Here is a 23,023-nt window from a genome sequence, read left to right as displayed (position 1 = left end):
ATTTTATCAGGCTAAGATAAACCTTCCTGCAGAGGTCCCTCTTCCTTGTAAGGCTGTGACAGGAAGTAAAAGACACTGAGAAAAATAATTTAAATAGATAAAGAATATATATTGCAATTATTTCTATTAAAAGGACAGTAAAGTCCAAATTAAACTTTCATGGTTCAGATAGGATGTCATTTTATACAACTTTCCACTTTATGTTTATCATCAAATTTGCTTTATTTCTCTTGGTATTTTTTGTTTAAGCCTAAACCTAGGTAGGCTTATAGGCTGATTCCTAAGACTCTGTTTGGCTGTGAATAGCTAATAACATGTACTGTTTGTTCATATGTGTCATATAGATAACATTGTGCTTACTCCAGTGGAGTTATTTAAGAGCCAGCGCTAATTGCCTGAAATGCAAGTCTTTCAAAAGATCAGAGATAAGGAGGCAGTCTGCAGAAACTTAGATACAAGCTAGTCAAAAACATAAAAACTATCGGCTAGATTTAGAGTTTGGCATTAGCCGTCAAAAGCAGCGTTAAGGGGTCCTAACGCTGCTTTTGGCCGCCCGCTGGTAGTTAGAGTCAGGCAGGAAAGGGTCTACCGCTCACTTCCTTTCCGCGACTCCAGGCTGCCGCAGATCCCCTTACGTCAATTGCGTATCCTATCTTTTCTATGGGATTTGCCTAACGCTGGTATTTGGAGTCTTGGAAGCAGTGAGCGGTAGACCCTCTACCGACAAGACTCCAGCCGCAAAAAAAAGTCAGTAGTTAAGAGCTTTATGGGCTAACGCCGGAACATAAAGCTCCTAACTACTGTGCTACAAAGTACACTAACACCCATAAACTACCTATGTACCCCTAAACCGAGCCACCCCCACATCGCCACCCTCTAATAAAAAATTTTAACCCCTAATCTGCCTACCGGCCGCCACCTACATTATATCTGCTGCCCCTAACATCGCCGACACCTATATTATATTTATTACCCCCTAATCTGCCCCCCCCCAACGTCGCCGCTACCTTACCTACACTTATTAACCCCTAATCTGCCCACCCTAACATCGCCGCCACCTACCTACAATTATTAACCTCTACTCTCCCGCACGCAACGTCTCCGCTACTATAATAAAGTTATTAACAACCCCTAAACCTAACTCTAACTCTAACACCCCCCTAAGTTAAATATAATTTAAATTAAACAAAATAATATTCCTATAATTACATTGTATCAATTTTAGGATTTATATTTATTTTACAGGCAACTTTGTATTTATTTTAACTAGGTACAATAGCTATTAAATAGTTAATAACTATTTAATAGCTACCTAGTTAAAATAAGTACAAAATTACCTGTAAAATAAATCCTAACCTAAGTTACAAATATACCTAACACTACACTATCATTAAATTAATTAAATTAATTAACTACAATTAGCTAAACTAAAATACAATTAAATAAACTAATCTATAATACAAAAAAAACACTAAATTACAAAAAATAAAAAAAATTACAAGAAGTTTAAACTAATTACACCTAATCTAAGCCCCCTAATAAAATAAAAAATCCCCCCAAAATAAAAAAATGCCCTACCCTATTCTAAATTACAAAAGTAATCAGCTCTTTTACCAGCCCTTATAATACAAAAAAAACACTAAATTACAAAAAATAAAAAAAAATTGCAAGAAGTTTAAACTAATTACACCTAATCTAAGCCCCCTAATAAAATAAAAAATCCCCCCAAAATAAAAAAATGCCCTACCCTATTCTAAATTACAAAAGTAATCAGCTCTTTTACCAGCCCTTAAAAGGGCTTTTTGCGGGGCATTGCCCCAAAGTAATCGGCTCTTTTCCTGTAAAAAATACAACCCCCCCCACACATTAAAACCCACCACCCACATACCCCTACTCTAACCCACCCAAACCCCCCTTAAAAAAACCTAACGCTTACCCCCTGAAGATCTCCCTACCTTGAGTCATCTTTACCCAACCGGGCCGAAATCTTCATCCAAGGTGCACAGAGAAGGTCCTTCATCCGGTAGAAGTCTTCATCCAGGCGGCGGCTTCAATCTTCATCCATCCGGAGCGGAGCCATCTTCAAAGGAGCCGACACGGAACGACGAATGAAGGTTCCTTTAAGGGACGTCATCCAAGATGGCGTCCCTTCAATTCCGATTGGCTGATAGGATTCTATCAACCGACGACTGAACGACGAATGAAGGTTCCTTTAAGGGACGTCATCCAAGATGGCGTCCCTTCAATTCCGATTGGCTGATAGGATTCTATCAGCCAATCGGAATTAAGGTAGGAAAAATCTGATTGGCTGATCCAATCAGCCAATCAGATTGAAGTTCAATCCGATTGGCTGATCCAATCAGCCAATCGTATTGAGCTTGCATTCTATTGGCTATTCCAATCAGCCAATAGAATACGAGCTCAATACAATTGCTGATTACATCAGCCAATCGGATTGAACTTCAATCTGATTGGCTGATTGAATCAGCCAATCAGATTTTTCCTACCTTAATTCCGATTGGCTGATAGAATCCTATCAGCCAATCGGAATTGAAGGGACGCCATCTTGGATGACGTCCCTTAAAGGAACCTTCATTCGTCGTTCAGTCGTCGGTTGAAGAGGATGGCTCCGCGTCGGCTCCTTTGAAGATGGCTCCGCTCCGGATGGATGAAGATTAAAGACGCCACCTGGATGAAGACTTCTACCGGATGAAGGACCTTCTCTGCGCACCTTGGATGAAGATTTCGGCCCGGTTGGGTGAAGACGACTCAAGGTAGGGAGATCTTCAGAGGGTTAGCGTTAGGTTTTTTAAGGGGGGTTTGGGTGGGTTAAAGTAGGGGTATGTGGGTGGTGGGTTTTAATGTTGGGGCGGTTGTATTTTTTTTACAGGTAAAAGAGCTGATTACTTTGGGGCAATGCCCCACAAAAAGCCCTTTTAAGGGCTTGTAAAAGAGCTGATTACTTTTGTAATTTAGGATAGGGCAGGGCATCTTTTTATTTTGGGGGGATTTTTTATTTTATTAGGGGGCTTAGATTAGGTGTAATTAGTTTAAACTTCTTGTAATTGTTTTTTTTTTTTTTTGTAATTTAGTGTTTGGTTTTTTTTTGTATTATAGATTAGTTTATTTAATTGTAGGTAATTGTAGTTAATTTATTTAATTAATTTAATGATAGTGTAGTGTTAGGTGTATTCGTAACTTAGGTTAGGATTTATTTTACAGGTAATTTTGTACTTATTTTAACTAGGTAGCTATTAAATAGTTATTAAATATTTAATAGCTATTGTACCTAGTTAAAATAAATACAAAGTTGCCTGTAAAATAAATATAAATCCTATAATAGCTACAATGTAATTATTAGTTATATTGTAGCTATATTAGGGTTTATTTTATAGGTAAGTATTTAGTTTTAAATAGGAATAATTTATTTAATAATAGGAATAATATTTTGTTTAATTTAAATTATATTTAATTTAGGGGGGTGTTAGGGTTAGACTTAGGTTTAGGGGTTAATAACTTTATTATAGTAGCAGCGACGTTGCGGGCGGGAGATTAGGGGTTAATAATTGTAGGTAGGTGGCGGCGATGTTAGGGAGGGCAGATTAGGGGTTAATAAAATTTATTATAGTGTTTGCGAGGCGGGAGTGCAGCGGTTTAGGGGTTAATACATTTATTATAATAGCGGCAGATTAGGGGTTAATAACATAATGCAGGTGTCAGCGATAGCGGGGGTGGCAGATTAGGGGTTAATAAGTGTAAGGTTAGGGGTGTTTAGACTCGGGGTTCATGTTAGGGTGTTAGGTGCAGACTTAGAGAGTGTTTCCCCATAGGAAACAATGGGGCTGCGCTAGGAGCTGAACGCTGCTTTTTTGCAGGTGTTAGGTTTTTTTCAAGCCAGCTCAGCCCTATTGTATCCTATGGGGATATCGTGCACGAGCACGTTTTTCCAGCTTACCGCTACCGTAGGCAACGCTGGTATTGAGAGTTGAAGGGAAGGTAAATTCTGCCCAACGCTCCCTTTTCTGAGCCTAACGCAGCCACTCAGACAACTCTAAATACCAGCGTTGTCTTAAGGGTGCGCTGGGAAAAAAAGCAGCGTTAGCTACACGGGTCTTTACCGACAAAACTCTAAATCTAGGCGTTTATTAGTATATATTTTTTAAACAATAACATTTATGGTGTTTACTGTCCCCTTAAGTATAAGACAGCTTAGTGTTTTTTTATTATCACAATAAAACAGACTGTTTAACATCCCTTTAAGATAACCCCTTTGTTGCATTGATATGGACAATGCATTGTTTACATTGCAAATAGACTTGTTTTGATAGTGCTGTTTGTTATTAAAACTAAATGTAAATCTTAAAAGTTATTTTTGTATTGCAATGTTAACAAGTTGACTTATGAGCTTCCTTCACCACCTGTGAGATATTAATATATGGAAACCTAAGCAGGATTCTCTTCATTAGTAATAATTATGCATGGACAATAATTGGTATTCAGCATTCATTTAGTAAATAGAATATTTCCACAGGCAGTGACGTTCAGCTATTTTCTACGACTGATTTATTTGTGTAATAATACAATATACAAATATCTGTGTATATCCAGATCTTTGTGTGTTGAGCTATTACACAAATATTTCTGGCTTCGAAAATAGCCAAATGCCACTGCCTTCAGCCATACTCGGCATTCGATTAGTAAAAGATTGCGGAATATGATTTGTTCCACAAGCCTAGTTATAAGCTTTATTTATATAATATACAGAACTTCTAATTGAAACTCCAAGTCAATAGAGGCCAACCCTTTGTCCATAATTCTTCCAGTTACACTGCTGAAGTAGTGATCTTTGTCACAGGCTGAAGAGTGGCAATCTATTGCGATTTATCGGTGTTCTTAACAGAAAATATTGCCAGCCGGGTGGGAGTATAATATTTTCTATTCTAGCATTTTCTTCTATCCAAAGCACAAATTAATTGCATAATTTAACATAAATGTATATAATTTAATGATACGCAAACAAAATGTAACTTTTTTTTATTGGCTCAATAGCTGTAGCTTAATATTGTAGCTAAAAAAGTCCTGGGGAGAACACTGTATATATCTGTACGTGCGCACCCTGTTTAAATGGGTGTTAAAAAATGAATGTATTTAGTATACAGTACTTACAGTTTGTAGGCAAATGTAATTTCGTACTCATCCAGCCATATGATTGTGTTTATGCGCCCTCAGGCACGGATCCCATATGCTCTACAGTTACCCCAAGTAGCAGTGGGGATAAAGCGTATCGTGGGGATGCGTGTGACGGAGCTACATGCTGACAGATTGGAGTTTCTGGAAGTTTATTATAAGCACATAGAAAAGGCCCAAAGTTAAGAGGGGTAGGGGGTTATAGAGCAAGAACAGGGTGGGGGAATTCTCAGGCCCAGTGACATTTACATTGAGTCTAAACTTCAGAGTTGACAGGCGGTGGCTCCTGTGAAATGGAAATGATTGTTGTGTGTGTTTCCACATTACAGAAGTAATTACATCTCAGTCAGCAAGGCTGCGACATGTTCTCCTTGGGGAGAAGCCCAGCTGCTGCTGTTATTCCACAACGTACCCTCCATTTTCAGAGTCCAAAATTCAATTTCAAATCTTTCTTTCTCTGCTTGTTTTCTAATTTGATTTGAACTTGTAATTCTGAAAGCAGCAATCTCCCGACTACGATATAGCATATTATAAAGTTACAGACCTTTAGAAGAGGAAAAAAGATTTTTTAAAAATTCCTCCAGTATACCAGCAAATAATAATTTGCTATCAGAGGCTGTAGGGGAAAAAAAATCAGAAAAAGAAACATATTTACACTGATCTCTTCATTGTATGCTGGTGTCTGTATTAATTCTATTTGAAGAATTATAGAGTATCATTAAGTATATTTTCTTATTTATGTTTTGTTTTGTTTTTTTCTTAGCGCCTTGCCAATTCAAAAGCTCATACATCCAGGTTCATTAGCGCCAATCTTCCTTGCAACAAATTCAAAAATCGCCTTGTTAATATCATGCCATACGAGACAACACGGGTTTGCCTTCAGCCAATCAGAGGAGTAGAGGGGTCTGATTATATCAATGCAAGCTTCATCGATGGATATAGGTATGGGCGTTTGACTAATTATGAGCATATAGGAGGAAATAATGTTTATTTGGGGATAACGCCGAATTGTGCTATTTTCAGACAACAGAAAGCTTACATTGCAACTCAAGGACCACTCGCAGAAACCACTGAAGATTTTTGGAGGATGCTATGGGAGAATAATTCCACCATAGTTGTGATGTTAACAAAGCTTAGAGAGATGGGTCGGGTAAGTGTTTTTACTTTCTCACTATTGCCAGTACTGGTTGAAAGAAAATAAATTACATAGCGTCCATATTTCAGCTTTTTGTTTAAGGTGGGCAGTAATAACAAGCTTTTTCTGCAACACATGCTTAATTTTCTCTTCTGAAAATACAAGGGATAGGCTGTTTGTCCTGAGCCTAACACTGCATTTGTGAGGTTAAAGGGACAGTATACTGTATAATTGGTTTACCCTTAAAGGGGCAGTAAACCTAGCAAATAATGTTATATAATTCTGCACATAGTGCCGAATTATATAACATTAGCTTACCGCAATGTTTCTAAAGCAAAGGGTTAAATAGATATTTTGCAACAAAAACGGAACGCCGCTCCTGGCTCTACTGAGCGGGTCTGTTTTCTTCTCCTATGTGATCGCGCTATTAAACTCGTAGCTCTCTCCAGCTCTGGTCTGGTAGCGGGAGCGAGCTACATTGAGTTTAATAGCGCAATCGGGCCGGCTGTGATTAGACAGTGTGCCCAAATTCGCTTAGGAGACGAAAACAGACTCGCTCAGTGGAGCCAGGAGCGGCGTTCTATTTTGATTGCAAAATATCTATATAACCCTTTGCTTTAGAAACATGGCGGTAAGCTAATGTTATATAATTCTGCACTATGTGTGACTGCCCACCGCTTCTGTCACAGTGAGTTTACTTAAATTGCAAGATGGCGGCACGCAGTGTGAAGATGCAGAGCTTCACTAACCAGCACTTGTAAAGGGTTAAAATAAGAGACCAACTTTAAAGAGAGCTGCAGACACAAGAGGAAAAACAATACCATGGTGAGTAGTAACTGTGCTACTGTATGCCTAGCAGTTTAATGTCCCTTTTAAAGGAGAAAAAATACAGTAAACTGTCCCTTTAAGCTTATGTCTCTATCATGACAACAAGCACTTAGGAGTGTGTTCTGTTTAACTTGAATGGCTCAGGCAATACAGCCTCTGATCAGCTGTATCAGTAAAATAATGATATAGGGGAGAAGTCCTGATGGTCCACTATAGCTAACTTAAGATGTACTCTTTCCATGCCAAACTTAAATATTTATTTCATGATTCAGACAGAGTATGCAATTTCAAACAACTTTCCAATATAGTTGTGTCTAATTTGCTTTGTTCTCTTGATGTGCTTTGTTGAAAAGCATACCTAGTTCGATTCAGGAGCAACAAAGCACTACTGAGAGCTACTTGCTGATTGGTGGCTGTACAAATATACCTCTTGTGATTGGCTCACGTGATATTTTTAGCTAGCTCCCAGTAGTGCATTGCTGCTCTTTCAACAAAGGATACTAATAGAACAAAGTAGATTTAAAAAAAGAAGTAAATTGGAAAGTTGGTTAAAATCATATGCTATTTCATGAGAGTGAAAAAATTGGGTTTTATGTCCATTTAAGCTGAGGTAAATCAGCCATGTCACAAGTAGGACTGCAATTCCAAGGAATTTCTAAAATTAGGTCTGTTTCAAATAACATTTATTTTTATTGTTGCAGGAAAAATGCCACCAATATTGGCCAGCAGAGCGATCTGCACGGTATCAGTACTTTGTAGTAGATCCAATGGCAGAGTATAACATGCCCCAGTATATCTTAAGGGAATTTAAAGTCACAGATGCTCGGGTAAGTTCACAAAATTGTCTGTAAGTGCAAGGGTTAGTATATGTGTTGTATTTATTTATATTCTACTTTGGTAAACATACTGAATAATTAACTCTTTATAGTTGTATGCATATTTGTGTATTTTTATATTGTCCATTGAATTTAAATTGTTTAATAAAAACACTGCCTGCATATCTGAACTGAAATAATGTGTGTGCACTTTTATAGGATGGCCAGTCCCGTACAGTCCGCCAATTTCAGTTCACAGATTGGCCAGAGCAAGGTGTGCCAAAGTCAGGGGAAGGCTTCATTGATTTCATTGGGCAGGTGCACAAAACAAAGGAACAGTTTGGCCAGGATGGTCCCATCAGTGTTCATTGCAGGTAAATTAATCTTTTGTCATTTAAAAAAAACATTACAAATCTTTTATAAAACAAATACAGTATATCTATATATATTTTAAAGGGACATGAAACCAAATATTTTATTTTATGATTAAGATTTTAAAAGTTTCCAATTTACACCTATTGTCACATTTGCATCATTGTCATGTTATTCTTTGTTGAAGAGATATCTGGATAGGTAATGTGCACGTCTGGAGCACTACAAGAAATAGTGTTGCCTTATAGTGCTGCCGACACGTGCACACTCCTAAACATACCTTCCTGCTTTTCAACAAAGGATAACAAAAAAACTTGATTATAGAAGTAAATTGGAAAGTTGTTTGAATTGTAAGTTCTATCTGAATCAAGAGAGACTTTTTTTTTTTTTATGTCCCTTTAAACATAGTTCGTCGTATAATAAAAATTTTGTGCTGATAGCTAAATATTTCTGTATAGGTATAACTTTCATATCTTTAGTGAGCTAGGAGCCATTTTGTTAGTATGTGAATGCACTTAACTTGCCCCTACCCGTGGCTTAGTAATTGGTTAGAGAGAGCCAGGGAAGAAGTCATGGAGTGAAAATAGATCAACGGAAAAACTGTAATTAGACCCAGGGAAGAAATAGATGTTGGATATAAATATAAATGTGCTGAAAATGAAAGTAACAGGACTGTGATGAACGATCACTGACTCCTCATACACAACCAATAAAAGGCAAGTATGTGACATTTACCGAATACAGCCAAGATTTATGTGCTATAGATGGTGATTCATATAATATTACAAAGAGAATGCAGCTATCACTCAAATTACAAAGGCCATAAGAAAAAAATATAATTGGTGATTTTAGAAAGTAAGAAACACCAAACAGTGACCCTTTTATAAAAGTACGTATTGTTGAGGAACACATGGAATAACCTGATTCCTATCATTTAACTGCACATTGTACTTTCTTTTGCATGATGTACCGAGTCCACGGATTCATCCTAACTTGTGGGATATTGTCCTTCCTGACAGGAAGTAGCAAAGAGAGCACCACAGCAGAGCTGTCTATATAGCTCCCCCCTTAACTCCACCCCCCAGTCATTCTCCTTTGCTGACTATAAGCAGGAAGACTAAAGAGAAGAGGTGTTAAACTTTTAGTTTTATTTTATCTTCAATCAAGTGTTTGTTATTTTTTAATGGTACCGGTGTTGTACTATTTACTCTCAGGCAGGACATAGATGAAGATTTCTTCCTGGAGGATGATGATCTTAGCATTTGTAACTAAGGTCCACTGCTGTTCCCACAGAAGCTGTGGAGTACAGGAAAACTTCAGTGTGAGCAACGGTTTCTTGCTATACAGCAATGAGGTATGTTCAGTCATATTTTCTGCAGAGACTGTGTTAACTCAGAAAGGCTGACAGTGTCCCCATTAGGGGAAGGGTAAGCAGTAATCCTAGTGTTATCAGAGGTTTTTACTAGCTTGCATAAAGGGCAAATTTTTTGTAGGCACTCAGTTTGTTATGTGAATTTGGGACAAACGTTTTTGTGTCTGGGAGTAACGTTTTCTGTTTTATGGGACATTTGCTTGAGGGTTCTTTGGGGTTGTTTATAACCCACATGGCTTTCAGGCAGGGTTTGTTAGTTTTGTGTAGGCCCCAGCAGGCGGGGCCTACATTTACAAGCATCAAGCAACTTCTCCTGAGGTCCTGAGAGTCTTCTGAGGGACTAATTGAAGCTTTAAACCCCATATTATCGCTTCCTAAGGGCAGGTAGGGCCACAGCAGAGCTGTGGCAAGGTGCTAACAGGGGTTTTAACCGGTTTTAGACATATTTCAATCCTGTTTTTTCATTTGGGGGTTTATTGCTTATTAACTTGTGGTGCAATCCTTCTAAAGCTTAGTGGGTACACTGTTAAAATATCAGAAAAATTGAAGCAATTTTAACCTGTTTTGCAGTTTGTGTATGCCTTTTTTTCTCTTAAAGGCACAGTACTGTTTTTGCAAATTGTGTTTTTTTTTCATTAAATAAAGTATTTTCCAAGCTTGCTTGCTTTATTACTAGTCTGTTAAACATGTCTGACACTGAGGAAACTCATTGTTCAATTTGTTTAGAAGCCATTGTGGAACCCCCTCTTAGGATGTGTCCCACATGTACTGATATGTCTATAAATTGCAAACAGCATATTTTGACTTATAAAAGTTTGGCATTAGATGATTCTCAGACAGAAGGAAATCAGGCTTTGCCATCTAGTTCTCCCCAAGTGTCACAACCAGTAACGCCCGCACAAGCGACGCCGAGTACTTCTAGTGCGTCTAATTCTTTCACCTTGCAAGATATGGCTTCAGTTATGAAAGTTTTATCTAAGCTGCCTGGGTTGCGCAGTAGCTCTGGGTTAAGAACAAATGTTGAGCCTTCTGACGCTTTAGTTGCAGTATCCGATATTCCCTCACAATGTTCTGAGGTAGGGATGAGGGATTTGCTCTCTGAGGGAGAGATTTCTGATTCAGGAAAGATGTTCTCTCAGACAGATTCAGATATGACAGCATTTAAATTTAAGCTAGAGCACCTCCGCTTATTGCTCAGGGAGGTTTTAGCTACTCTGGATGATTGTGACCCTATTGCAGTTCCAGAGAAATTGTGTAAAATGGACAAATATTTAGAGGTTCCTGTTTACACTGATATGTTTCCGGTCCCTAAGAGGATTTCGGACATTGTTACTAAGGAGTGGGATAAACCAGGTATTCCATTCTCTCCCCCTCCTGTTTTTAAGAAAATGTCTCCTATTTCTGACACCATAAAGGACTCATGGCAGACGGTCCCTAAGGTGGAGGGAGCTATTTCTACCCTGGCTAAGCGTATAACTATACCTATTGAAGACAGTTGTGCTTTCATTGATCCTATGGATAAAAAAAATAGAGGGTCTCCTAAAGAAAATTTTTGTTCATCAAGGTTTTCTTCTTCAATTTATAGCATTCTTTGTTCCTGTAACCACTGCAGCTGCCTTTTGGTTTGAGGCTCTAGAAGAGGCTCTTCAGATGGAGACCCCACTAGATGATATTTTGGACAGAATTAAGGCTGTTAAGTTGGCTAATTCTTTTATTACAGACGCCGCTTTTCATCTTGCTAAATTAGCGGCTAAGAATTCAGGTTTTGCAATTTTAGCGCATAGAGCATTATGGCTTAAGTCCAGGTCAGCTGATGTGTCATCTAAATCTAAGCTTTTGTCCATCCCTTTCAAAGGTAAGACCCTATTCGGGCCTGCATTGAAAGAGATCATTTCAGACATTACTGGAGGGAAGGGTCATACCCTCCCTCAGGATAAGTCAAATAAGACAAGGACCAAACAAAATAATTTTCGTTCCTTTCGAAACTTCAAGAGTGGTCCCTCTACCTCTTCCCCTGCTGCGAAGCAAGAGGGGAACTTTGCTCAATCCAAGCCAAGCTGGAGACTTAATCAGGCTTGGAACAAGGGTAAACAGGCCAAAAAGGCTGCTGCTGCCACTAAGTCAGCATAAAGGGGTAGCCCCCGATCCGGGACCTTATCTAGTAGGGGGCAGACTCTCTCTCTCTCTCTTTGCTCAGGCCTGGGCAAGAGCCGTTCAGGATTCCTGGGCAGTAGAAATTGTAACCCAGGGATACCTTCTAGATTTCAAGGATTCACCTCCAAGGGGGAGGTTCCATCTTTCTCAATTGTCTGTAAACCTGACAAAAAGAGAGGCGTTCTTACGCTGTGTAGAAGACCTTTTTACCATGGGAGTGATCTGCCCAGTTCCAAAAGCAGAACAGGGGCAGGGGTTCTACTCCAATCTGTTTATAGTTCCCAAAAAGGAGGGAACCTTCAGACCAATTCTGGATCTCAAGACCCTAAACCAATTCCTAAGAGTTCCATCTTTACAAGATGGAGACCATTCGGACTATCTTACCATTGATCCAGGAGGGTCAATATATGACCACCATGGACTTAAAGGATGCATATCTGCACATTCCTATTCACGCATCTGATTGCCAGAATCAAACAGGAGAGAGCATCAGTGATTTTGATAGCGCCTGCGTGGCCACGCAGGACTTGGTATGCAGACCTGGTGGACATGTCATCCCTTCCACCATGGTCTCTGCCATTGAGACAGGACCTTCTGATTCAAGGTCCATTCAAGCATCCAAATCTAATTTCTCTGCAACTGACTGCTTGGAGATTGTACGCTTGATTCTATCAAAGCGGGGTTTCTCTGAGTCAGTCATAAATACCTTGATTCAGGCTCGAAAGCCTGTTACCAGGAAAATTTATCATAAGATATGGCGTAAATATCTTTTTTGGTGCGAATCCAAAGGCTTCTCCTGGCGTAAAATCAGGATTCCTAGGATTTTGTCTTTTCTCCAAGAGGGATTGGAGAAAGGATTATCAGCTAGTTCCCTAAAGGGACAGATATCTGCTCTGTCTATTTTGTTGCACAAGCGTCTGGCAGACGTTCAGGCTTTTTGTCAGGCTTTAGTTAGAATTAAGCCTGTGTTTAAACCTATTGCACCACCATGGAGTCTAAATTTAGTTCTTAGAGTTCTTCAGGGGGTTCCGTTTGAACCCATGCATTCCATGGATATTAAGCTTTTATCTTGGAAAGTTTTGTTCCTAGTTGCCATCTCTTCAGCTCGAAGAGTTTCTGAACTATCTGCATTACAATGTGACTCTCCTTATCTTGTGTTCCATGCTGATAAGGTGGTCTTGCATACCAAGCCTGGGTTCCTACCTAAGGTTGTAGCTAACAGGAGTATCAATCAAGAAATTGTTGTTCCTTCTCTGTGTCCTAATCCTTCTTGTAAGAAGGAACGTCTGTTGCACAACTTGGACGTGGTTCGTGCTTTGAAATTTTATTTGCAGGCAACCAAAGATTTTCGTCAAACATATTCTTTGTTTGCTGTCTATTCTGGAAAGCGCAGAGGTCAAAAGGCTACGGCGACTTCTCTTTCCTTTTGGCTGAAAAGCATTATCCGTTTGGCTTATGAGACTGCTGGACAGCAGCCTCCTGAAAGGATTACTGCTCATTCTACTAGAGCGGTAACTTCCACATGGGCTTTTAACAATGATGCTTCTGTTGAACAGATTTGTAAGGCTGCTTCATGCCTTTTCAAAATTTTATAAATTTGATACTTTTGCTTCTTCGGAGGCTATTTTTGGGAGAAATGTTTTGCAAGCAGTGGTGCCTTCCGTTTAGGTTCCTGTCTTGTCCCTCCCTTCATCCGTGTCCTAAAGCTTTGGTATTGGTATCCCACAAGTTAGGATGAATCCGTGGACTCGGTACATCGCAAAAGAAAGAAATTTATCAGGTAAGCATAAATTTTGCTTTCCTTCTTAAAGTGAATGTAAATTTTGATGCTAAAGTGCCCGGTTTTTAAAAATTTGATTAAAAACAGGGGCACTTTAATTCATCAAAATTTACATTTCACTTGTGTTGTGAAAAAAAAACCTTACCTTTTAAACTTGACAGCTGCTCCAGCTTCCTCCGTTTGTCGCAAGCCATTTCTGATGTCAAAAATGATGGATGCGTCATTCTCCAATCACAGCTCCACCCCCCACCCCACCCCTTGGGGGAATCAGTGCCTGATTCAATGCCGTGATTGGAGGAAGCCGGATTCCTCATTTTAGACCCAGGAAGAGGCTTTGTGACGGGTGGAGGAAGATGAATCTGCTGTCAAGATTAAAAGGTATGTTTTTTTTTTCACAACACGAGTGAAATGTAAATTTTGATTAATTAAAGTGCCCCGGTTTTTATTTGAATTTTTAAAATCCGGGCACTTTAGCATCAAAATTTACATTCACTTTAATATGAGGAGAGTCCACGGCTTCATTCCTTACTTGTGGGAATTACAGAACCTGGCCACCAGGAGGAGGTAAAGACACCCCAGCCAAAGGCTTAAATACCTCCCCCACTTCCCTCATATCCCAGTCATTCTTTGCCTTTCGTCACAGGAGGTTGGCAGAGAAGTGTCAGAAGATACGGAGTATCAACCCTTCAAAATGGGACTGGAGTTTTAAGTAGTCTTGTCAGCCTCTCAGTGAGAGTATTGACGAAAGTTGGGGTCTGGAGATGCAGGGAGAGTCTTTCTGTGAAACCATCCATACTCTTATTAACAGCTCCTAAGCAATTAGTGTTGACGAGTTTCACTGACTGCTTTCATCACTCTAGTCCATGTCAGGAGCGATGCTACAAGACTGTCACACTTGAGAGGCTGTCTTACTGTTTCACAGCGTAGATTCCAGTAAGATTGTTTCATTTTTTTATACATATGGTAATGTTAGAAGACAGGGTCACAGTGTGGCTCCTTTTATCTGTATGGAATCAAGGGTTAATATCTCCTGAGGGGGGATTATTGAACAGTGGGGATTAATATCATTTTAATTTGATTCATACTGCGTTATGTGTGAGATGGTTTTTCAAGGCTCATAGGCTTAGGTGGGAACATACAGGTTACTTTCACTTTAGAGGCGCAGCTTTACCTTAGCGGAGGCGGTTCCAGGTTGCGCTCCATGTGTCCGGGTTTCACTTTCTCGTCTCTGAATGTGCTGGTTATCAAAGAGAAGCAGTTTACTCTGTGTGCCTGGGTCATAGGAGGTGGTGAGTGCCCCAGCCATTGGGGGTATAAAGGTGCAGTTTTTATAGTTTATATAAAGTTCGTTATTGTTATATTAGGACATAGCTCATAGCTGTGGAGAACTCTGACGTTTTAGAGGGTACACCCACTATACCTAAGACTAATGTCCGTTTATATTATGAGGAGACAGAGGTATACCCGCCCTCTCAATTATGTTCACATGCCTAGAAAAAGTGATTATGTAAAAAAAAGGTTAACATGTTTGATACCACTCAGCCTTCCACCTCTGAGGGGTTCCCGTCCCGTGAGGTGCGCACCCTGCTTTCATCTCCTAATACACATGCAGTTTCCCATAGCACGCCTGATCCTCAATCTGGAGGAGGCCTTTTACCTTCAGACTTCACTGTGCAGTTACAAACGGCGGTGTCTGCGGCCATTAGTGCTTTACCTCGCCCTGCTAAGCGCAAGCGAAAGGTCAAATATTGCTATCTTTCCCAGGGGTCATCATCTAGTTTATTGGCTATAGCTGATAGATGGTTATCTGATGATGAAGTTCTTTCTGATACTTTAGAGTGTGAACTTTCTGGGTTGGAAGCGGCGGCAGTTGCTGCGGTTGCGGGAACGGCTACCTACTGGTGCGACTCGTTATCGGAATTGATCGAGTTGGAAGGTCCCCTCAATATTATTCTTGATAGAATTAAGGCTTTAAGGGTTGCTAATTCTTTTATTTGTGATGCGAATATGCTAAAACTGCTGGGTTTTCTGTTCAGGCCCGCCAGGCTCTGTGGCTGAAGTCCTGGTCTTCAGACTCGACTTCCATGTCCAGACTCCTTCCATTCAAGGGTAAGATTTTGTTTGGTCCAGGCCTGGACTCCATTATTTCCACGGTTACAGGGGGCAAGGGTGCCTTTCTACCGCAAGATAAAAAGAACAGATCTAAGGGACAATCTAATCATTTTTGTTCCTTTCGTTCTGATAAATCCCAGGGTCAGCAGTCCTCCGCTAAGACCGAGCAACCTAAAACTTGGAAGCCGGCTCAGTCCTGGAATAAGTCCAAGCAGAGCAAGAAGCCCGCTGAGACTAAATCAGCATGATGCGGTCACCCCTGGTCCTTCTATGGATCAGGTAGTGGGCAGACTTTCCCACACTTCTCAGAAGCTTGGTTTAGGAATGTGCAGGATCCTTGGGTCCTGGAGGTCATTGCTCAGGGTTACAGAATTGGGTTCAAGTCTCTTCCACCCAAGGGCAGATTTCTTCTCTCAAATCTGTCATCAAAACCAGAGAAAAGAGATGCCTTTTTGTGGTGTGTTCGGGATCTGTCCTCCTTAGGAGTCATTGTCCCGGGTTCCCATAGAGGATCGAGGCTTGGGATACTACTCAAACCTTTTTGTGGTCCCAAAAAAGGAGGGAACTTTCCACCCGATTCGTGGACTTAAAGTGCTTTAACAAGTTTCTGAAGTTCCCCTCGTTCAAGATTGGTCTTATGGTATCCAGCATGGACATAATTCACTTTGCCAGGTTCCGTCTCAGACTGTTACAGCTGTGCATGCTGAGACAGTGGAACAGCAATCATTCAGATCTGTTTCAACAGATCTCTCTGGACAACCAGTCGAGAGAATCATTCTCTTGGTGGCTCTGTTCATATCACCTGTCCCGAGGGACATCCTTTCTAAGACCATCCTGAGAGATTGTGACTACAGATAAGAGCTTTCTTCCGATCAACATTCTGGAACTTCAAGCAAACTTCAATGCTCTGAACGCTTGGCCCTGTCTGGGTTCGTCCTAGTTTATCGGATTCCAATCAGACAATATCACCTTGGTGGCTTACATCAACCACCAGGGAGAGACGAGGAGCTCCCTAGCGATGAGGGAGGTATCTCTGATTCTGGAATAGGCGGAGGCCCACAACTGTTCGCTGTCTGTGATCCACATTCCGGGTGTGGACAACTGGGAAGCGGATTTTCTCAGCAGACAATCCTTTAATCTGGGGAATGGTCTCTCCATCCTGAGGTGTTTGCGGAAATATGCAACAGGTGGGGGACTCCGGAGATGGATCTCATGGCGTCCCGTCTCAATACCAAGCTACCCAGGTATGGGTCGAGACCCAGGGATCCTCAGGCGGAGCTAATAGATGCATTAGTGGTGCCTTGGAGGTTCAGTCTAATATACCTTTTTCCGCCAATACCTCTCCTTCCTTGAGTAGTGGCCCGCATCAAGCAGGAGTGGGCATCAGTGATACTGATTGCTCCATTGTAGCCGCTAAGTATGTGGTTCGCGGATCTAGTGGGGATGTCGTCATCTCCTCCATGGAAGTTACCTTGTCACAGGGATCTGCTGGAACAAGGTCCTTTTGTTCATCAAAATCTAGATGATCTGAGGCTGACTGCGTGGAGATTGAATGCTTAGTCCTAGCCAAGAGAGGTTTCTCTGAGAGAGTTATTGATAATCTCATTCAAGCTTGTAAGCCAGTTACTTGTCTCGCATCTATCATAAGGTGTGGAGGACCTACTTATTCTGGTGTGAAGAGCGTGGATTCCCCTGGCATAAGGTCAGGGTTTCCAGAATTATTTCCTTTCTTCAGGATGGTCTGCAGAAGGGCCTTTCTGCTAGCTCTCTTAAGGGACAGATTTCGGCCTTATCTGTTTTTACTGCACAAGAGGCTCGCTGAGCTTCCAGATGTTCAGTCTTTTGTTCTAGGCTCTGGCTAGAATCAGGCCTGTGTTTAGATCTAGCGCTCCTCCTTGGAGTTTAAATCTTGTTCTTAAAGTTTTGCAGAAGGCTCCGTTTGAGCCTATGCTTGTAGACATTAAATTACTGTCTTGGAAGGTTCTTTTTCTACTGGCTATTGCTCTCGCGCACAGAGCCTCTGAAATGGCTGCCTTGCAATGTGAGCCTCCTTACCTAGTATTGTATGCTGATAAGGCTGTTCTTCGTACTGGGTTAGGTTTTTTTCATAAGGTCGTTTCAGATCGCAACATCAATCAGGAGATTGTGGTTCCTTCCTTGTGCCCTAATCCTTCTTCGAAGGAACGGTTACTTCATAATTTGGATGTGGTTCGGGCCGTTCTATCTTCAGGATACGAAGGAGTTTAGACAGACTTCTTCTTTATCTTTTTGGTTGAGGAGCATTATTCGCTTAGCTTATGAGACAGTGGGACATAAGCCTCCTCAGAGGATTAAGGCTCATTCAACTAGAGCAGTGGCTTCCTCTTGGGCCGTCAATAATTTGCCTCTATGGATCCGATTTGTAGGGCAGCTACCGGGTCCTCCTTTGAAGTTTTTGCTTCGGCTGAAGCAGCTTTTGGGAGAAAGGTTTTGCAGGCTGTGGTGCCCTCAAAATAGTAGCCGCCTCCTTTTTGCCCTCCCGTTCATTTAGTGTCCTCTGGAGCTTGGGTATATGTTTCCCACAAGTAATGAATGAAGCCGTGGACTATCCTCATATTAAAAAGGAAAACTTGAATTATGCTTACCAGATAATTTCCTCTTCTTCTGTATGAGGAGAGTCCACGGCCCCCGCCCTCCGTCCGTATACTCCGTAGGGTGGACCTAAATTTTGTTTTGTTCTTCTGGCACTATTTATACCCTGATATTTATCCTACTGTTCCTTGTTCCCTTGGCAGAATGACTGGGGGATGAGGGAAGTGGGGGAGGTATTTAAGCTTTTGGCTGGGGTGTCTTTGCCTCCTCCTGGTGGCCAGGTTCTGTAATTCCCACAAGTAAGGAATGAAGCCGTGGACCCTTCTCATACAGAAGGAAAGGAAATTATCTGGTAAGCATAATTCAAGTTTTCTGTAGCACACGTTCATACAACTTTTTCTTCCTTATTGGAGAAATAGTGTAAAACGTGTTCTTTATAAAACTGAATGAGGAAGGAGCTGTGGATTTTGTTGCAAAACAAATAAAAACCTAAGCTTTACCATTATTTTTTATTAACAATAATCACTTTCTATTTAGTTTGCGACTTCCCTCCAGAGCCTTTTATATATGAAAGATGTTTGTACTTTATAGTTGCTGTCAAAAAGTCTAAATGACCACTAATCTTTTAAACTGTTCTTAGCATTTTTCTAAAAATTAGAAAATATTTTTTTTTTTACATTCACATTATGGCAATTTGTTGATTTCTTGCACAATCAAAATCATCTGGTGTGTAAATATCACATGAATTATTTAATATGTTTTAAACATCCTTAATAATACTTAACACTCTTCCACAGTGCTGGGGTTGGCAGAACTGGGGTATTTATTACCCTAAGTATTGTGCTGGAAAGGATGCGTTATGAAGGAGTGGTAGATATTTTCCAGACCGTGAAGATGCTGCGAACACAAAGGCCAGCAATGGTACAGACAGAGGTAAGAAAGACAACGCATACTTAAAAATTTGAGATCATTGCACTAAAATGTGAAATAAAAACAAATTTGTGGTGTAAAAAAAATAGATAGTATAAACACAATATTTAGTAAGCAGTCTTTGAGGTGCACAGACCAAATGATGGCCATATTTATAGACCTCCAAATCGTCTAAAGGACATCACGGTACATAGACAATAAAAGGTGAATAAATCTAGTGTGCATGTAGGAAAGAGTTAAAGGGACTCAGATTGACAAAATAAATAAGGGTTATATTTTTATAGTGGTCAAATGGAACTGTCTTTGCTGTTATGGAGAAAAGGCCAATGGGCTGTTTACCATGGCTAATTTTAAGAACTGGAGACAGTTGTCACTGTGGTCTTAGCCATATAATGTATGTGTATTCTCTGGTAATACTAATCAGTCAACAATGCTCTCTTTATTTAGAAGGTGCAGTATTTACATACCAGTAAAAAAAAATAGTATTAGGTAATATAAGAAATCATAATATGCCTTTTCTTTTTTGCCTTAGGATGAATATCAGTTTTGCTACCAGGCTGGTTTGGAATATCTTGGCAGCTTTGATCACTATGCAACATAAGAAGCCATCATTTGGTGGACTTTGCCAACTATTGAAGTCCGATGCAGCATCTGCTGACCCTCTAAAAGAGACTGAACTCATGAATCCAAAAGCAAATTGACTTGTGCTCCTGGGGTGGGAGGGAGATGAACTAAAATATATCAAGTATACATGTTTTGGATTTCTGGTGTGGAGAAACTTTTGAAGATGTGTTTGGTCACATCTATTTCAAGCTGTTTCAGGGCTGATACCTCAAGCAGTGTTCTTGGATACAAGTGGACCTTACATACAAGGAAATACTCCTAACAGAGCCTCACATATCAAGTGCTCTCAAGGAAGGAGAGCAGAGACTAGTTGTTGCATTCTTGCAGTTCATGTTTTATTTTCTGTCTCATAAGATAGACATGTGCAAACAGGATAGTGCCGTTTTCCTGAAATTAATATATATTAAGTATGTCTTAACTTATCCAGGAACCCTTTACCCAACATGGGTAGACATTGAGATTAGGCAGACCATGGGCACAAAATAATGTTAAAGATCATTACTATTTAACCCTTCTACCTGTCTCTTGACTTGCAACATTCCTTACTGTTGAATTCTAAATATTTTTCCAATTTGTCACAATAATCCCACCTCTGACAAAAGGGGTTTTCAGATGGTTTCAGCTCAACTAATCATGTTTTTCTATTCATTCCCATCAACAGAAGCTCTATTTGCTCTAATGTTCTCAAAAGAATTGTTGCAGATTCATGAAGTAAAACAATTAGTCTGTGCTCCCCCCAGATAAGTAAAACAAGATGGCTATTTCATTGGACACCAATTCCCAGCCACACTAGAAGTGTCCTGTTTTGCATATTTCTATTTCCATGGCGCAGTGCGTTCAGAATCCAAGTGCCGCTTGTATAACAATTCTGACGTGACTGAGTGTATGACAGTAGCTTGCTTTAAAGTATCATTGTATATGTATCCAATTAAGTGACATTAAACCCAAACCCTTTTTTTATATATTGTATTTTCCCTTTTTCTTTTTTTTTTCTTTTTTTATTTTAATGTAAAAAAAATGATGTGCTTCTCTTCAAATACTGTTCAAAGACGGTCTATTTTTTCACTGTAGAGATGTTCCATGTGATTCCTACTATGTATACTGTGCTAGCTGCTCTTCATCAAACTGCTTTTCTACCTTGAAAAGCAATGAACCAGATAGATTATTCCTCTCTATCATGTAAAATGGGTAATGTAGGCTTCATCAGCCTGGTGATTGCTAATATGCATCTAGTAATGATATCCAAAGGTTTTTATGGCAATTTGGTTAATTGTGTGGATGGGCCGGGGCAAAGTGTATCAACTAACTTATCGTAGGGAGAAAATGAAGTCTTTACTTTATGAAGTGCTTTACTGGGGGGAAGATGCGTAACCACAGTAAAAGGCAATGAGGACCAAATTAATCATTCTCTTACAAAGCACTCTGTTTCGGTGTTATACTGATACTTTTGTATTACATCTCTATTACATGTGCAGTCTCTCTTCAGCCTATACTCCTGCCCCCCATTAACATCAGTATAAGACAGAGAACCCACAAGCGTTTTCCTTTTAACTTAGCTATGTATTAAAGTAAGGTGGTTTTATCTCCTGAGAGGAAGACTAAATGGCGGTTACACCTTTTACAGAAAATATGCCCAGCAGGTAAATTAATGGTAAAAGTACAATCTTAATTATCGATGAAATTCCATTCATTGTATCCTTTCTCGATGACATTGGCGACCCATTAAGATATTTGAAGGTTAAAACAAATTATGCGACCTCTAGAAGATGTTTCTTCTTTGTAATGAACAAAATGCTGCCACTTACCTACTGTAATTTGGAACAGAAATTAAATGTGGTATTTACACCACTGATTTATGTAGATATATCAACTTTGTATTAAAGATTAAAAAGGATAACCATGGCTATCTCTTTTACTGTGTTCAAAATAGCAAACATTTCTGTGTCAAAAAAAATGCAAAGATTTGTAGTGAAAAAGGAGGAAACAATGTTGGACATATAAATTACATTACAACACAGATGTCATGGAGGTGAAATAAGTGTAAGTATTTTATCTAGGAGGTTATATAGTTTACATATGGGGACCTATTTAACAAAGGTCTGTCGGATCTGATACGACAGTGCTGATCAGGTCCGACAGACCTTGCTAAATGCGGAGAACAATACGCTCTCCGTATTCAGCATTGCACCAGCAGCTCTTGTAAGCTGCTGGTGCAACGCCGCCCCCTGCAGATTTGCGGCCAATCGGTTTGCCAGCAGGGGGGGGTGTCAATCAACCCGATCGTAGTCAATCGGGTTGAATTGCGGCGATGTCTGTCCACCTGCTACTGACACAGATAAAAACTACCAAACGAGATTTGCACATCCGCCTCCCTTATACTGTATATACCATAGAAATTTCTTGTAATTATACAAGGTGTTTATTGGGGGGAAACTAACAGTGCATTTACCTGACATGAAATATTAATATTCCAGTGTTCTTCACATAAAAGAATGTTCTATTTATTCAAAAACTCTCTCCCTCTCTCTCTCCCCTCCCCCCTCTCTCTCTTCCCCCCCCCCCCTCTCTCTCTTCCCCCCCCAACTCTCTCTCTCCCCCCCCCAACTCTCTCTCTCCTCTCTCTCCCCCCCCCCCCCCCCCCCCCCCCCCCCCCCCCCCCCCAACTCTCTCTCCCTTCTCTCCTCTCTCTCATATGTTGGTTTTTTTTTTTTAAATCTTTATCTATACAGATATGTGATTATATATAGCTATACATATACAGATATATATAGGAATATATGTTTAAAAATACTTAGAACATATTCCCCTATGTGGAGAACATTGGAATGTGAAATATTTGCAGTAAATACACATTATAACACTTTATTAAATATGAATATTGTATAAATATGCTTTTACATGTTTTCAGCTACTTGACTATATACAGATATATATAGGAATATCTATTTAAAAATACTTAGAACATATTCCCCCATGTGGAGAACATTGGAATGTGAAATATTTGCAGTAAATACAGTTAAGCATTATTATTGTATAAATATGCTTTTATATATTTTCAACTACTTGACTTTAGAGGGCTCCAATGCAGTTAAATACCTATGTATACATATATTTGAAAATCATGAAGACACAGCTCCTTCTTT

The 23,023-nt window shown here is 40.0% G+C and overlaps 1 protein-coding gene across 7 annotated transcripts in view; it reads left to right on the top strand.

The window, feature by feature from the left end:
* The window catches only part of PTPRS (protein tyrosine phosphatase receptor type S), a 408,837-nt gene extending 387,060 nt beyond the window's left edge, over positions 1–21,777 (top strand). For all 7 annotated transcript variants that reach the window (XM_053703177.1, XM_053703180.1, XM_053703178.1 and 4 more), the window contains 6 exons: positions 5,951–6,129; positions 6,211–6,337; positions 7,852–7,977; positions 8,185–8,339; positions 19,124–19,259; positions 19,789–21,777. In XM_053703177.1, the coding sequence (XP_053559152.1) occupies positions 5,951–6,129; positions 6,211–6,337; positions 7,852–7,977; positions 8,185–8,339; positions 19,124–19,259; positions 19,789–19,857 (792 nt within the window). In that variant the 3' untranslated portion in view covers positions 19,858–21,777. The remainder of the gene's footprint in view (positions 1–5,950; positions 6,130–6,210; positions 6,338–7,851; positions 7,978–8,184; positions 8,340–19,123; positions 19,260–19,788) is intronic.
* Positions 21,778–23,023: the final 1,246 nt, after the last annotated feature.

Source organism: Bombina bombina, chromosome 2 (assembly GCF_027579735.1).
Source record: "Bombina bombina isolate aBomBom1 chromosome 2, aBomBom1.pri, whole genome shotgun sequence".
NCBI classification, from domain to species: Eukaryota; Metazoa; Chordata; class Amphibia; order Anura; family Bombinatoridae; genus Bombina; species Bombina bombina.
The sequence above is the reverse complement of the archived record's forward strand: the minus strand, read 5'-3'. Positions and strand labels throughout refer to the sequence as shown.